General features: G+C 48.2%; 1 protein-coding gene across 1 annotated transcript; it reads right to left on the reverse strand.

The window, feature by feature from the left end:
• Positions 1-2,431: 2,431 nt before the first annotated feature.
• On the reverse strand, positions 2,432-15,899 carry LOC124234321 (guided entry of tail-anchored proteins factor 1). Its single transcript, XM_046651636.1, has 5 exons — positions 15,721-15,899; positions 7,826-7,991; positions 6,875-6,942; positions 5,573-5,687; positions 2,432-4,207 (listed from the first exon to the last, which is right to left on the reverse strand). Exons 1-5 carry the CDS (start codon positions 15,820-15,822, stop codon positions 4,134-4,136), a joined length of 525 nt encoding a protein of 174 aa, XP_046507592.1. The 5' UTR covers positions 15,823-15,899; the 3' UTR covers positions 2,432-4,133.
• Between the last annotated feature and the right edge of the window lie 1,074 nt (positions 15,900-16,973).

The raw sequence follows: 16,973 nt of genomic DNA on the forward strand, positions 1-16,973 counted from the left end.
TAACAACCCTACGATGGCCTCTAAGGGCTCAAGTGAAAAGAGTCACCCGTCTCTCATTTTAAAACAAAAGCTAGAAATGATTAAGCTTAGTGAGGAAGGCATGTCAAAAGCGGTGACAGGCTGAAAGCTAGGCCTCTTGTGCCAAATAGTTAGGCAAGTTGTGAATGGAAAGGAAAAGTTCTTGAAGGAAATTAAAAGCGAACACACAAATGATAAAACAGCCTTATTGTTGATGTGGAGAAAGTTTTAGTGTTCTGTGGAGAAGATCAAACCAGCCACAACACTCCCTAAGCCAAAGCCTGATCCAGAGCCAGGCCCTAACTCTCCTCAATTCCGTGAAGGTGAGAGGGGTGAGGAAGCTGCAGAACAAAGTTTGCAGCTGGCAGACGTTGCTTACTGAGGTTCACGGAGAGAGGCCATCTCCATGACATAAAAGTGCAAGGTGAAGGGGGGCCAGCCCTGTGGCCGAGTGGTTCAAGTTCCACATTCTCCACTTCAGCGGCCCGGGTTCGCAGGTTCGGATCCAGGGCGCGGATCTACTCCACTAATCAGCCATGCTGTGGAAACATCCCACAAACGAAAAATAGAGGAGGATTGGCACAGATGTTAGCTCAGGGCTAATCTCCCTCAAGCAAAAAAAAAAGAAGACTGGCAACAGGTGTTAGCTCAGAGCGAATGCTCCTCACCAAAAAAAAAAAACAATAAAAAGTGCAAGATGAAGCAGCAAGTGCTGATGTAGAAGCTGCAGCGAGTTCTCCCGAAGATAATTCATGAAGGCGGCTACACTAACAGATTTTCAATGCAGACGAACAGCCTTATATAGGAAGGTGCCATCTGGGACTTTCATAGCTAGAGAGGAGAAGTCAATGCCTGGCTTCAAAGCTTCAAAGGACAGGCCTACTCTCTTGTTAGGGGCTAGTGCAGCTGGTGACTTTCAGTAGAAGCCAATGTTCATTTACCATTCTGAAAATCCTAGGGCCCTTAAGAATTATGCTGAATCTACTCTGTCTGAGCTCTATAAACGGAACGACAGGGCCAGCCCCGTGGCCAAGTGGTTAAGTTTGTGCGCTCTGATTCGGCAGCTCAGGGTTTTGCCGGTTCAGATCCTGGGTGCAAACCTAGCACCACTCACTGGGCCATGCTGAGGCAGCATCCCACACGCCACAAGTAGAAGGACCCACAATTAAAATACACAACTACGTACTGGGGGGCTTTGGGCAAAAGAAGGAAAAAAATCTATTAAAAAAAAAAGGAACAAAGAAGCCTGGGTGACAGTACATCTGTTTACAACACGGTCCACTGAATATTTTAAGCCCACTGTTGAGACCTACTGCTCAGAAAGAGATTCCTTTCAAAATGTGACTGCTCATTGACAAGGCACCTGGTCACCCAGGAGCTCTGATGGAGGTGTACAAGATTAATGTTGTTTGCAAGCCTGCTAACACAGCGTCCACTCTGCAGCCCATGGATCGAGGAGTCATTTTGACTTTCAGATCTCATTATTTAAGAAATACATTTCACAAGGCTATAGCTGCCATAGATGGTAATTCTTCTGATGGATCTGGCCAAAGTAAACTGAAAACCTTCTGGAAAGGATTCACCATTCTAGATGCCATTAAGAACACTTGTGATTCATGGGAAAAGGTCGAAATATCAACACTAACAGGAGTTTGGAAGTAGTTGATTCCAACCCTCACGGATGACTTTGAGGGGTTCTGGACTTCAGTGGAGGAAGTAACTGCAGATGTGGTGGAGACAGCAAGGGAACGAGAACTGGAAGTGGAGCCTGGAGACGTGACTGAATTGCTGCCATCTCATGATAAAACTAAGGGGCGAGGAGTTGCTTCTTATGGATGAGCCAAGAAAATGGTTTCTTGAGACGAAATCTCCCGGTGAAGACTGTAGACATGACAACAAAGGACTCAGAATATGACATAAACTTAGCTGATAAAGCAGTAGCAGGGTTTGAGAGAAGTGACTCCAATTTTGAAAGAAGTTCTACTGCGGGGAAAATGCCATCAAAGAGCGTCACACGCTACAGAGAAATCGTTCATGAAAGGAAGAGTCAAAAATGCAGGAAACTTCACTGCTGTCTTATTTAAGAAATTACCAGAGCTGCCCCGACCTTCAGCAGCCACCACCCTGAGCAGTCAGCAGCCGTCAACATCGAGGCAAGACCCTCCATCAGCAAAAAGATGACAGCTCGCTGAAGGCTCAGGTGATGGTTAGCATTTTTTGCAATAAAGTATTTTTTAATTAAGGTGTGTCCATTCTTTTTAGACATAACGCTGTTGCACAGTTAACAGACTACCGTATAGTGCAAACCTAAGTTTGATATGCATGAAGAAACCAAAAAATGTGTGTGGCTCACTTTATTGTGATATTCGCTTTATTGAACTGGTCTAGAACCAAATCCACAATACCCCCGAGGTATGCCTGTACCACGTTTATTATTTATTTAAAAACAAATACAGTTTTGAAAAACCACAGTGATGTGAAACACAACATTTAAATTTCCCCTCTTTAATCTTCACAAACTATTAACGTCCGTGGAAAGAATGAACAGCAGTGAACTGTAAATCTTTTCCTCTAGCCTCAGTGAGATGTGTCAAAATCCTTGCAGTCATCAGTGAAAGAATCCATCCTTAGGAGATAAATAGGGGTCTCATCAGGGAGACGTCATACTGGTTAGTGATCCAAGGATGTCCCTGGGCAGGCCATACCTGGCTGCCCGATCCTCTACTGTACAACCTGCCAGGTATGCCCGCAGCTCACTAGAAATGGACGTTAGGCATGTGGCCTCTAAGGGACCCCAGACCCTGCAGTTTCCTTGTGCTGCTATGATCTCCTCCTCAGACTGGCTTCTCATCCTTTGTGGCCAAAATGCACCCTGTGTGGTAACTGAGATGTTGGAAGCTCGTGTCCAAGTCCTCCATGATGCTGTCTGTTATAAATACGGCTGTGTTCCCTGTTTGCATCCTTTCTTAAAGTTATGTCAGCTGGGTGCTGGGTCAGTGAGAATGAGGAGGGGAACCTGAAACCCACTCTGGGGATGACACAGTACAGCAGCACAGCACTGCGTCCTTTCATGGGACAATGAGCAGAAATCACAATGAGCTACTTGTTAGATCCTTAGGGAACACAAGAATACCAATATGACCTTTTAAAAACTAATCACGGAATGTAGCTTTAAGCTGCTATGGCCCACTTAGTTAATGGTTAAAGCCCTCTGCCACTTGTCACAGTTACAGATTGGTCACAGCAAATAAGAGGCTGTAAAGAAGGAAGTCATACAAGCACTTGCAAAAATTTAATTAGAAAAAAGTGTTTTAAAAAATATTTAGCAGAATTATACTCTATGGGCCAAACATGTACCCACTCAAATTAAGTTAATCAGACTCCCAAGTTTGTTTTTTAACTTTGTTTCATTCTACAGAGCATAAATATTAAATGCTTATAAAATACACTTCATTTGAAACGATTTAAATACAAAACACAATTCAAGCACAAAACAATGCACTGTGGTCTCATGAACACATTTACAAAACACAGTAATGAAAAATTAACAGCTTCAAATAAGTAGATAACACAACGCAAAGGCTTGCCCAACAAATGACACTTTAAACAGAGGAAGAAAAAAGTACAAGGTCAATTAGTGTTATTCTTTAAGTACTACCGCATGAGATTAAAAAATAAAGTTTTAAGTTCTAGTAGTGGTATTAAATAGCTAATCTGGATTAAAAATAGCAACGAGGTCTTTAAATTACTTAAATTATGAGAAAATTCTGACTTTCTAGTTGGCAATGTGACCTTTAAAATAAGCTAAGAGTGCAAATCATAAGTAACAACATGTAGACGCTGAAAATGTCACACATTTCTTATACTAAAGCTGGTACTCTGCTGGCCCATACACACGCAGGACAGACTGACCTTTCTGGTTCAATGACGAGAGTAGAAAATTGTGATTCTTAGAAGAACCTCACATAAAGTCCAAGAACAAAACATGTTCGACAAAAAAACTAACCTGTGCGCTTTTGTTTCTTAAAATAAAACAAAACAGTATAAATCAGATTTTTAACCTACTAGGTGAAAATCCGTTCTTAAAAGTGTCACAGTCGGATTTGTCGTCTTTTTCAGCTGAAGGGGTGAAGCACGATAGCCACAACTTTGTTACAGACTAAAATCCAGCAGGTAATCCCAACACCACCTAAAAATAAAGACATTCAACCTAAGAGAGCACGCCAGGAGTTCCGCCCACGGCGCCTGCCTCTGCTCCCTTTAACTTAGAGGAAAGGAGAGCATTTCATGTCTCGTTGAGCAGCGCTGGGCTAAGAAAGACCAAGTTCGTGTTTGGTGGCTTCAAATTCATCAGACTTTTACTGATTCACAGGACTCCCTTCTGTACTCAGCAAGAATTACTCAGAATGGGCCCTGATTTGAATTTCTCACTCCTGCGAGAGATATGCAGCATTATTTATGATATTAGTGGACTGGAAAACCACCCTGTGAGACTTTGTTTGTCCCTTCTCGGAAAAGCACTATGAACGAGGCAAGGTTTACCACCCACACCTTCCTTGCCCCACTGATAACTGAGACAACAAGACAGGCTGCAAGAGGGGCCCACAGCCCGCTGGATGCCTGGAAGGGCAGCCTCCAGCCCCTCTGCTGGGCACCACTGAGAAGCCGCCAGCAGAGCCCTCACGCTGTGTCTGGATAAGGGGAGGGGGGAGGGAGGGAAGGGGGCCTGGAGAAATAGGAAATCTCTGAAACAGTCATTCCTTAATAATTCACTTCTAGCACTATCACAAATCACAATCAAAGACCGCCTGACAAGGACGTGTGCTGCAGTATTACTCTCGACAGCAAAACATTAGGGCCTAAACAAACGTCCTTTAACAGGGAAATTAGTAAATTATGACTCATCCAACAGCTATGCAAAATTCCTTAATAAAAATGTTTATTGATATGGGAAAGGGCCTAGAATATAAAGTAAAAAGGGGTAAAAAATTTTATGTGCCAGATGACCTTAACTGTATAAAAACAATTAGAAAAAAAGACTGGAAAAAATATAGCACAACGTTAAGAGGGGTTATCCATAGCTAATGAGACTTTTTTTAATTGTTCTTACATTTCTAACCATGCTACAGTGACACGTCCTACCCTGTTAACGTCCAAAGGAAATTACCTTTCAAAAATAAAGGACGGCCGTTAGCAGCAAACGCTGCCGAGAGGCTAAGCAAGACAGGAACTGAAAGGCGGTCACGGCACTTGGGAACGAGAAGTGGCGCTTCAATAAACAGGGTCAGGGACCTCAGGGACCAGGCTTGCATTCTGGGAGCAGACGCAGGGTGACTTCAGCTCTGCTAGTTAGCACCTCGGTGACCCTGGACAAGTGAAGCCACTTCTGTAGACCTCAGTGTCTCCACTGCGAGCCTGTGTGAGGCTGAGACCCAGGGCACTGCCCACTCGTGACATGGGCCGTGAGGATGACGTCAGAGTGACCTCCTCTTCCCCTACATCCCTGCACATAAGCCCACCCGTACCCTTCCGCGGCTCCCAAGGGAGCTCTTACCTGCCACTCTCGTCGGGAAGGCTACCAGACGGTCTAGCGGAGTGATCCACTTGCTCGGCACCACAGCCACAGGCACAGAGTAATACTTCCAAATGAGCGAGACCATCAGGGCCGCCTGTAAAGACATGCCGGTGAGGGGGACAACCTGCCAGTCCCGGAGCCGACCACCACAGCAAGAGGGGGATGGCGACAGCAAACCAAGGAAGCGCTCCAAATCCACGACCTTGAGCCCTGGCAATCCGTCACCAATAACACATACACACCATTAAATTAACGGATAAACCAAGCGCTCCCATAACATAGGTGTTCTGTCCTCATGGAGTGTCTCCTTTAAGGAGCCAGACTAGGCTAAATACACCTTATTAGTGACAAAAGCAATCAGAGGCCTCTAAGATCCTTGAAAAACTAGTTAATTCTCGCATCCGCACAGGAGTGCTGGCAGGAGTGCAGAGCGAGCCCTCTCCAAGTTTAAGCGGTGGGCAGAGGAGCAATGCTTTCTCCTTCCTCCTTTCCCTAGCAGCGTTCCTTCACTTGTCTTCTGTTCACTTCGGGGCCTTAACATGCCACTCAAATGAGCAGACCTAAAAGAGGGCATCTGGCTTCATTCCTGTCCCTGAAACCTATCTCACAGCAGTGACAGCGCCTCAGGATCCCTGTACTTAAATCTACCCGACAACCTGGGCTTTGGGGGGCAGGCTCAAGTCCTTTGCCCCAGTAAAGCTCACACGTAGTACAGAAACTCAGAGATCACTTACAGCGGCCACTGAAGTGTGGCGCAGCATATCCACCACCTCAGGGTAAAGAGCAATAATTCCACAGGCAACGAAACAAGTAAAAAGCCCCCGGACAGGAAAGTCGGAAATCAGTGGCATTGGACTTAAACGAGGACAACGGGCTCCCTACCCAGACAGGAGACAGTCTCTGACACAGCCGCACACCACGGAGCGAGCAACGGCCAAAGTGACCACCATCTGAGGAAACCCCAAGTCGAACTACGCTGCTCCCACCTCAGCCCCCAGGCCCCCAAACCACCCTGGAACAGAGGCCGCATGAAAGAACTCACTTCAACGTCCACCTGCTACACAACCCCATACTTAACTACTCTAACCAAGAGGAAGGCTTTCTTTAGGTCTAACTTACAAATCCAGAGTGCTCAGAGTTGCACGCTGGCCGGACTACGCGGCACGGCAGCTGAAAGCAGAAAAGCCTGAACTCCAGACCTGGATTCTGGGGGCCACACGGCTCTGGAGGAGAGTCCACTATCGACTTTAATGACCCAAGGTGACACCAGAGCGCACTTACTTGTAATATGTAGAAAGCAACACTTATAACCCATTTTATCTTGGCCAACTGAGCTGTCCGTGCTTTCACTGAAAGGAAAAACAGGGTGAAATGATCACGTGAGTCCTTAAAAATGAAGAAAACATTCAAGCACACAGAAATGTTATTCCCTCTCATAAAATATTTTCTCATTACGTAACATTTGCTCAATATTCATAGAAAATATAAAACAGACTTTCTTAAAAGTCACCCACTATGCCATTATTTAAAATAGAATCACACAGATTGTGAGACTTGAAGCTTTCGCTTTGAAAACCCTTAAAGCTATTCATCTAAATCCGAGATTCTTCGTATGACGCCCTTCCCAACAGGACTCAATTCTCCTCCCTGATTTTGCGGTCTACACAGCGCACTAATCCGTAAATGGGAGTCTAGTCTGTCTTGGCCGGGTAGCCCAAGAGTTTGACCAGCCCTGGAGACAGCTCTCACCGTGCACACTCAGCCCACGGGCAGCCCTGAGAACGTGCTCTCCATCCTAGAGACCATCAGGAACAGCAGCAAACATAAGGATGAATAAGCCTGGGCCCCAGCCTGAAGTCTACACTTGGTGAAGGACATTGCTGGGCATTTTCTAGAGAGTGTTCACAAAAGCCCCTGAGAATCCACTATGAGACTTTTTTCTAGGCTTTTCTCAGAAAAGTGTCGGAATTTGAAAATGACAACCTACAGTAACAAGTTGGCTCTGAAGAAAACCTAAGAGGATCCTGGAGGGTTCTGTGTTTAGAAAGCAAAGCTTCACCAGCAAATAAGAAAGTAACAATTATTATTGGGTTTCTTCTAGACAATTTAAACGTTTATATCAACATTTAAAACATCCAGAAATCAGTGCATATATTCTGTGAATCTTTATATAAAGGTTTCCCTATTAATCAGTTCTCACGAAGCTTTCCACACTATGAGTGAGAACAGTACCATGAGTTTTGAGCTTATCCGTCATCTTGTTGATCCTTCTCTCCAGCCGGGCATATCTGGCGAACTCGTCCATCATGTTGACGGTGGAGAGCTCTTGCTTCATATCCTGGATCTCTGCCCTCATCTGTGACTCCTGCTCTGCATCCTTCTGCAGCACCCTGGACATCTGGCGGAGCCGACAGACAGCTGAGATCAGCGCCTTTCCATGGGGGGCAGACATTCTCCCCCACCTCCTCCACCATCCTATCCGCTGCCTCTTTCAACTGGGCAAGCTGCCCAGCCAGCCTCTGCTGCCTTGTCCTGCCCCTGCTCCCTATAACAACCGGAAAAACAAAACTCCTTCCGATTTGAATTGTTATTCATACAATATTTTTCCTTTTGCAGACATGCCCACGGACTGCTATTGTACAAGTATATATCTTTCACTATAACTGCAAAATTGTAATTATACAATGAAAAGCGATTCCATCCCCAGAGCTGTCATTCAGGTGACAAGGACCACGCATCCTCTTCCTTCCTTTAGAATTCAGTCGTAAATTAGGTGGACAGAGCAGGGTAGGGGTGCAGGGTGCTACTGATGAGGCGGTGGCCCAGCACAGGGACTCGGGGCCCAAGCACAGTGAGGAGGGCATTCCTGCGGAGGAGCACGCTGGCAGGGGGCGGGGTGTCAGAGCCAAGCACTGTGATATGGGGTCTCCAAGAAAGGGTAGCCTGCCTGGGAGTCAGAGCCGGAGCAGAGTGAGGCCGGCACACATGACAAGAGGAAGGCACCCAGCCAAACAGGTGTCCGAGCGCAGGTGAGGCAGGCGGGCAACCACCCTGGGGAGGGGGCAGCAGTGGAGACGGGAGACTAGCTATAAGGATTGATCAAATAGAGTAAGCATCTTGAGGATGATGGGGGCCAGCTTTCTCACTGTCAGAAAAGGGAGAGAGAAATACGGATGGGGAAGAAACTAGAATGAATCCTGAGGTGTTGGATTAGAATTGGAGGTATGGTTGTGAACTCGCGGTTTTCCATAGATGCAAAGACATAAACATAAACGTAAGTGTTTGTAAAGAGGCGCTTCTGACAGCCAGACCCTACACAGAACTTGGCTGGCCCAAGCGCCCTCCAGGAAGCCTGCAGAGGGGACTCAAGTATGGAGCCCCTCCAAACCCCCCCTAACCCCCTCCCCGCATCTGCCCGTACGCCGCCCAGTGTCCCTGAGCCAGGGACGAGATAGCAGCGGCCGCCAGGTGGCGTCGGACAACCGGCCAGGACGGGCCTGGACCCCCGGACCAGGAAAGTGCACCGGAGCGGAGAAGTCCGGGAGCAGGCTCGGGAGGACTGAGAAGTCCGCGAGGCATGCCTCCGGGAACCGGCCCCGAGTGCCGAGTGAGCATCCCCAAACTGACGCTCACGGCGCTGGATGAGATGCAGAGCACGCAGCATTCCTCTGTGCCATCCCCGCCAAACATCGGACAAAGATGTCCACAGAGGGCCATTCTGCAAAGTCACTGCCCTGCGAGAATCGGAAATGCCAGCCAAGCAAGCCAAGGAAAGACGGAGAATCCTTCCAGATTGAAAAGACACGGCAAGTACGTGCAATGCGCGGAGCTGACGGGGTCCTTTCGCTATAAAGGACGTCGCCGGACTAGCGAAACCCCCTAACGGGAGAGGAGCGATACAACTGGACTGCTGTGCTGTGGACAAGGCCGCTGCGTGCACGCTGAAGAATCGGGGAGTGAGGGGGCTCAGGGTGACAACTTACTTTCAGATGGTTCAGGAAACAAAATCAGTTCTTTGTACTGTATGCATAACTTGTCTGCACGTTTGTTTGTTTCAAAATTTTAAAAGTAGATAAAAAAAGGATGAAAGGGGATAATGTATTTAAGTGTACTGACACGTAGCAAGCGCACAATAAATGAGATTGTCCCTCTAGCTCCCGGTCCGCTCTGAATGGCGCGCAGTAGGACGACTTCAGTCCGAGACAGAAATCGCGCCCCCCCCGGGGGGGGGGGGGGGGGGGGGCTGGCCTGCCACGGGCGCATGCGCAGGTCCCCGGGATGCCCGCAGAGGCCCCTCCCCGGCGCCTGCGCAAGGAGGGCTTCAGCGCGGGGGCGGGGTTGGCAGATCTCTATGGCGCCTGCGCAGTAGCGCAGTGTGTTTGCTACTGCGTAGCTTCTTGCAGGCCTCGAGCCTGGATCCGGGGTCTTCAAACCCAGCTCCGTCTTCGTCCCCTCTGTCTTGACCTGTACCCAACACTCTAACTAAAGGACATATACTCCAGCCTGACCCACCCTTGAGAAGAGAATAGGGATGGGCCAAATTCTCTTAAAAATTACAGAAGCATCTTTCAAGAGCAAGGAGTCTACAGATTCTGCTTAAACTTTGTACAACAAACACGTGCAAGGTGGGGGAGGGACTTCTTGAGGTGGTAGAGATGTCCTTTATCTTGACCGTGGTGGTGGTTCCCATACTGAGGAAGTGGGCCAAAACTCACCACGTCACCCAACTGGGACGAGTAAATTTCACTGAATGCAAATGACACATCAATAAACCAGACTTTTAAAACTAGATTTTAAAAAGAAACAGACGTGCAAACACATTCTTTAGCTTCATAGAGAATATACAAAACGCTTAAAAAGTGAACAGGCCGAAAACGGTTCCTCAGGAGTGGAAGGTGCCTGAGGGCGGGAAAATGAACATGAGGGGAACTGAAGAGGATTGTGGTTAAATCAGACAACCGTAGTGCTCAAAAAAAAGGACTGTATATCACATCTATAAGTACACTGAAAACCTTTAGAAGTATTTAAGTTTGCAAATAGGTACCAACATTAATCCAAAGTCTCCTCATAAGTGTTAAAATGTGCTAGAAGTATGAACTGAATGGTAAGATTTAATGAGATTGAATTTAAATATAATTCAAATATTAATTTTTAAAACAGTAACACATTTCTGAAACCTTTATGGACCCAAAAATACCTTCCAGGACTTTAAACCTCTCACCTGACAGAAACAGATAAGCTGTGCTGAGTACAGCTTTTCAAGGTCCTGGAGATGGGTCCACCAAGACTTCTGAAGCAGAAAATGAGTTTTTAAAAAATCTTATCACGATAACTCAGACAGTGGGAGAATTTGAGGAGAGAACCAACCCTTCTTTTTTTTTTTTTTTAAGATTTTATTTTTCCTTTTTCTCCCCAAAGCCCCCTGGTACATAGTTGTGTATTTTCAGCTGTGGGTCCTTCCCGTTGTAGCATGTGGGACTCGGCCTCAGCATGGCTTGATGAGCGGTGCCATCTCCGCGCCCAGGATCCGAACCTGCAACACCCTGGGCCACGGAAGCAGAGTGCAGGAACTTGACCACTGGCCATGGGGCGGCCCCAGGACCAATCCTTCTTGTTACTCTTGCGTCCAGACGCTGGCCGTCGGCCTACGTGAGCTCAAAGTATCCTCCTAGCAGTCACCCTCGGATCCTGTCCAATGCCTTTGCCGACAGACAAAATGCCAGGGCTTGACCTTGGGGTCACACCAGGGGGACTCAAATCCCCACTCCGCCACTCACTGGCTGGCACCTCTCTGGACCAGATTCATCTGGAAATCGATGCCCGACGAAGGAAGGCCAGCCCCTCCTGGAACACAGGGGGCACCTCGGGAATGATGAGCTCGGGTGCCCGCTCGGGTGTGTCCCTAACATTAGGGACGGACTCCTCATCCCAGGACAGGGCCAAGGCCCCTGCGAAGCTGCGGGCCCAGAACAGCCCCACGTGCCAAGTTCTGCCAGGGCCGCCCAGGGAACCCCTCCTCAGGGCAATGGCCCCCGCACGTGGACAGCCCCACCTGCATGAGCGCACTCAACCCCTACCACCCGCTCAGCCAGCCCCTAAACTAATACTTGGGGGCCATGCTGATGCCTGGTCCAGAGCAGGAAATCGCTAGGTGACAGCGCTCCCTGGAAGGAGGGAGGCTCTCGGGAAGACACCCACACGGGCAGGTCCAGCAGCGTCCATAACTCGGCTCAGGGACCCGGGCCCCTAGAGGAAAGGCAGGCGGCCACTTTTTAGAGCAGGAAATTAAGGTAATTTCGAACTCGTCCAATATAAAAATCGCAGTGAGCCCCACAACCCAAACCCCGGACGGCAGCCTGCAGCATGCCACGTCCCGGGTCTACACAATAGGGGTCTCTGCAGAAGGGGCCGCTGCGCTTGCGCAGTGCGAGGGGCTCGCGGAACCCTCACCGCGCCCTCCGCCGTGTCAGCCCCATGCGCCTGCGCAGTGCGCCTCCCTGCAACCCGCGCAGAGCCAGCGTTCTCCAACCAGCATCCTTGTCCCCCTCCTCCTCCGCCTCTGGCGGAAGAAAGTCCTGGCCCGCCTACTAAATGAACTACGCTCTCTCATGTATGCGTCCAGTGAGCAGCTTGAAGGGAAGAAAGAACTCAGGAAAATTCCAACCAAGTCAGCAGCAGGGACTGGGGTCTGCTTACCAGGCACCCACCACACCCCAGTATCCGGCTGAGACCCCTTCCCAGGACCTTGAGAGGCTTTGCTGGGCCAAGGGCTTCCGATCCTTCAGAGACTTCCTGACTGCGCCCCTCCCTTGCTTCTGGCTGGACAGAAGAAGCATCATAAACACTGTAGGGAAAGTTATAATCTGAAGTATAGGGGCGTGGCCCATTCCCAGTCTAACTTTCTGTTTGTGGTGGGGAGGCTTTCCTGCTTTAGTGCTCATCTCAGGGCCTGTGATGGGGCAGCCTCTAATGGTCGTGAAGGAGCAGCACGGGACCACGGTGTTCCTTACAGCTTTTCACTGACCCTCACCCCAAACTCAGGGACCAGGCAGGCCAGATCTCTTCATTATTTTCCTTGTTTTGAACGCCAACAAGGGGGGCTGCATTCTGCTAAAATAACTGTTTTCCTTTTGAACTTGGCGAACAACTCCGACAAACAGTGTTATGTGCCATCAAAGCGAACCAGATTTAAGAAAGCTAACTGCTTTGAGAGTAGAGAGGTTATACAGCCTGTAGGAAGCAACACAGATCTTCACACAGGTCCCAGGACAAACCCAGTCCTCCTTCATCTAAATGATGAACAGCCACCCTAGATTGCGCAAGCCTCAGCCGTGTCTAGGCTGCAGCAATAACCTCTTGTGGCAGGGGCCTAGCTGCAGAGCACACGCTTGGCGAAGGAGCCTGAGATGACGGCTGGTCTTATTTATAGCTGCTGCCATACCCAAACACACACGCCTCCTTCCCCCGCAGCTAATGAGAAATTATGAACAATTCATAGAGGAACATAAAACCCACACGGCCTCTTTGAGCAAATGAGATTAGTTGCATGTGGCTCCAACATGAGGTGAAATAGGATGGGGTAGATAGAAAGAATAGACGTGATACTGCAAGAAAGATGGACAGGCAACCCAGAGAATGGGAGAAAATATGTGCAAATCATCTATCTGATAGGGAGCTGATATCCAGAATATATAAGGAACTCTTGACTCAACAACAAAAAAACAAACAGCCCCTCACTCCCGCTGTGGGTCTACAGAGGGCGCCCTTCACCTGGGGACAGCTCCTGATGCCCAATTAAAAAAGGGGCAAAGGACGGGAATAGACTTTTCTCCACAGATGTACAGATGGCCAATAAGCAAATGAAAAGATGTTCAACATCACTAATCTTTAGGAAAATGCAAATCAAAACCACAATGAGATATCATCTTGCACCTGTTAGGATGGCTATTATCTAATTTTATAAATAAAATGACAAGTGTTGGAGAATGTGGAGAAATTGCAACTGTTGTGCATTGCTGGTGAGAATGTAAAAATGGTGCAGCTGCTGTGGAAAACAGTATGGCAGTTTCTCAAAAAAATTAAACGTAGAATTACTGTATGATTCAGCAATTCCACTTCTGAGTATTTACCCAAAAGAACTGAAAACACAGACTTGACCAGATCTTTGTACACCAATATTCTAGCAGCATTGTTTACAATAGTCAAAAGGTACAAAGTACCACAATGTCCATCAAAAGATGAATGGATAAACAAAATGTGGTATATACATACACTGGAATATTATTCAGCCTTAAAAAGGAATGAAATCCTAACACACACTACAACAGGGATAAACCCCAAAGATATTATGCTGAGTGAAATAAGCCAGACATAAAAGGACAAATGTTGTATGATTCCACTTATATGAGGTACCTAAGTAGTCAAATTCATAGAGACAGACCGTAGAAGGGTGGGTGCCAGGGAGAGGGAATGGGGAGTTAGTGTTTAATGGGTACAGAGTTTCAGTTTGGGAAGATAAGAAAGTTCTGGAGATGAATGGCAGCGATGGCTGCACAACAATGTGAATGTACTTAATGCCACTGAACTGTACACCTGAAAATGGTTAAAATGGTAAATATTATGTTATGTATATTTTACCACAATTTTTTAAAAAGAAGAAAAAAGATGAGCAGGGCCAGCTCTTCAGGGGTCTTGTATGCAGTGCTAAGTACTTGGTACATCATCTTTAAGACTAGGAGGCATCAGGAAAGATTCTGAAGCGGGGGACAGGGACTAAGAGAGAAGTCCCTATGCCTCAGAACAATAGGGGTAGTAAGGCCCTAGAATAGACCTTGACACAAAACAGGCACTCAGTGAATGTTAGTGCCCTGTAGGCGATTCCGGCTCAGCACCGATATGTACGGCAGAGCAGAACCCTGCCTGATCTTTTGGCTCCATCCTCTCACCTTCCAGCGATACATAAGAAAATGCTCCACAGCTATTCACTATTCATAGGGTTTCCATGGCCAACTTTCTCGGATATGGGTGGCCAGGTCTTTCTTCCTAGACTCAATGAATACTGGTAGAATAAAACATAAAGAAGTAGAAATCCCACCTAGTCTCAAATACACCACCACCAGCAGCAACTCACAGCAAGAGAGAAAAGCAGGGAGAACTGAGTTTCCCAACACAGTGCTACAACACATGGGCTCAATCTTTAAAGTCTCAGTCTGAGTCAGAGCCTCACACTGGCCCTGGGCAGAGGGCGCCCTCCCCCGGGGCACAGCTCTCTGTTGCCCATACACACCCCCATCCAATTAGCCACCAAACCCCTATGCACGCTGCATAAGGCAAAGGGGCAGAACTAGGAGAATCACAAACCAGGGATCCAATCTCCACCGCAACAGTCACTAACCGAATGACTTAGTGCAACGACTAGACCCTCTTGAGTCAGACTCCGCCCCTGGGAGCTAAAGGAAGATGGGGTAACATTCACCTCCCAGAGCAGCGCTAACAACTGGACACGAAGTGATGTACTCGTGCCTGGGCAAACGCCTCGCAGAGAGAGTGCTCCTCAGTGTCGCTCTCTGAGACACAGGAAGCATCACACAGTACCGAGATTCCCTGTCTACACTGTCTCCCACCCCACCCCAAGAATGGGGGCCCCTGCACTCAGAGATCCGTCTCTTCCGCAGCTGGCACAGCTGGCACCGCGTGCGAGGAAGGCCAAGGCCTCCCGCAAACCCTGGACGCCGTGCTGCACGAGGCACTGTTCCCCAGCAGCCGAAGTCTGCTTGACCACTCCAGAGTCCGGGGAATAACGGAAGTGGGGGCGGCTGGCAGAGGGACACTGAGGACGCCCAGCCTGAGGACTGGGGCCACGTGAAAACGTGGCCAAGTGTTGCAAGGGTTTTTGCTTTTTTTTCTTTTCCTCTCCCAGAATCCAGAAATCCGGATTTGAGGGTAAAGCTTTGCAGCTTTTAGACGCTAGCAACTAGCTCAAAAAAACCTTAAAACAGAAAACAGCCCAACCAAGACCCTTCTGGGAGCCGAACGCGGCCCTCACGCGGCCAGTTTGAGACCCCTGTGCCCACGCCAGGGGACAGAGCGGCGACCCGCCGGCCCCTGGAAGGCCAGGCTGCACTTACGAAAGACGAAAAGGACGGGAGGAGAATCCTGAGGACATTGCACCCAAACACGAAGCTGAGCACCAGCAGCCACGCCCAGCGGTCGGCCTCGGCCGCGCTCATCCCGGACGCTCCCACGGCGCCGGCTAAGCCACCGCAGGGACTCCGCTACCAAAGCTCCATGGGGACCACGCCGGCGGCCGCGCCTGCGCAGTGAGGCCCCAGTGCCCTGCAGAGCCGTGCCGCCGCGCCTGCGCGCTGCGCCGCACTCGCAGGGAGGCGGGGCCGTCTTGCCCACGCGGTCCTGAGTAACGCGTTCCAGCCTCCTGCTTGGCCTTCCCGGTTTCCGTAGCCTTTTCGCGCGCGCCCCAGGACTCGCGCGGAATAAGTTCCAGGGCCTCGTGGTTTGGTTACCACCGATGCTCTAGTTTCGTCGTTTCTGCAAATCACTTGTTATGATGTGCTTAGCGCTTTTTTTATGGTGCATTAATTCAAAATAAACTTTTCCATAAATAGACAACTACTGTAATTAGAGTAGCAGGTAACAGTAAAAAAAATGTTTTGGAAGTAATCATATGTAAAATGTCTTAAGTTTATATTTCAAAACTAAGCGCGGCAAGAAAAATAAGCAATATACAACACTGCATACCTGAAAAACAAGTATTAATTTGTTAACCTAAAAATAAAGAGCAAAATGAGAGGGATAGAGGCATTTATTTTGGGATCAAAGAATTGCAATTGAGAGAGCACAGATTCAGGTAAAAACCCAAGTAGTGCCCTGATTACAGGAGAGGGGCTCAGGGTTTTTATGGGCAAAAGGAAGGAAGAGGTAAGTCGTGCTAAAGAAGAGTTCATTGGTGCTGGATGAGGTAAGGCTAAGTTTGTACTTCATAGATTAGTTAGCAGTTCCATCATAAGCAAAGTCCCGTTTCAGCAGTCCTTACAAGCAGGAAATTCTTGTCCTTACTGACTTCTTGGAATGTTGGCGGTTTGCTCCAGTTTGGAAGATACAGAAAACAAGACGTGCAAGACAATTCCTCTGCGATGGCGGCTCCAGCTCTATTTTAATACGGCTCCAGTCGTGTCGTAATTCACAAATTGAAAGGCACTGTTTACAATCACCGTGATAAAATAACCTACATTTAGGTGAAGATGAGGTTTTGCAGCAAAAGAACCCCAATTCACAATGATGTATAGTAAATAAAGCAAAAGATGTTGAGCTGCCTCTTCTGCCGTGGTTGGAGTCTGGGAACCAATTCCTAATCAAAATGAAT

This window comes from Equus quagga, unplaced genomic scaffold (genome assembly GCF_021613505.1).
Source record: "Equus quagga isolate Etosha38 unplaced genomic scaffold, UCLA_HA_Equagga_1.0 73442_RagTag, whole genome shotgun sequence".
Lineage (NCBI taxonomy): Eukaryota > Metazoa > Chordata > Mammalia > Perissodactyla > Equidae > Equus > Equus quagga.

Bases quoted from the DNA above. Each gene is read 5' to 3' on its own strand.
- LOC124234321 (XM_046651636.1), bottom strand. From the start codon at position 15,822: ATGAGCGCGGCCGAGGCCGACCGCTGGGCGTGGCTGCTGGTGCTCAGC. The intron at 7,992-15,720 runs GTAAGTGCAGCC...CGGCTCCGCCAG, and splicing joins TCCCGTCCTTTTCGTCTTTC to ATGTCCAGGGTGCTGCAGAA. The intron at 5,688-6,874 runs GTAAGTGCGCTC...ATGTCTTTACAG, and splicing joins TTGCTTTCTACATATTACAA to GCGGCCCTGATGGTCTCGCT.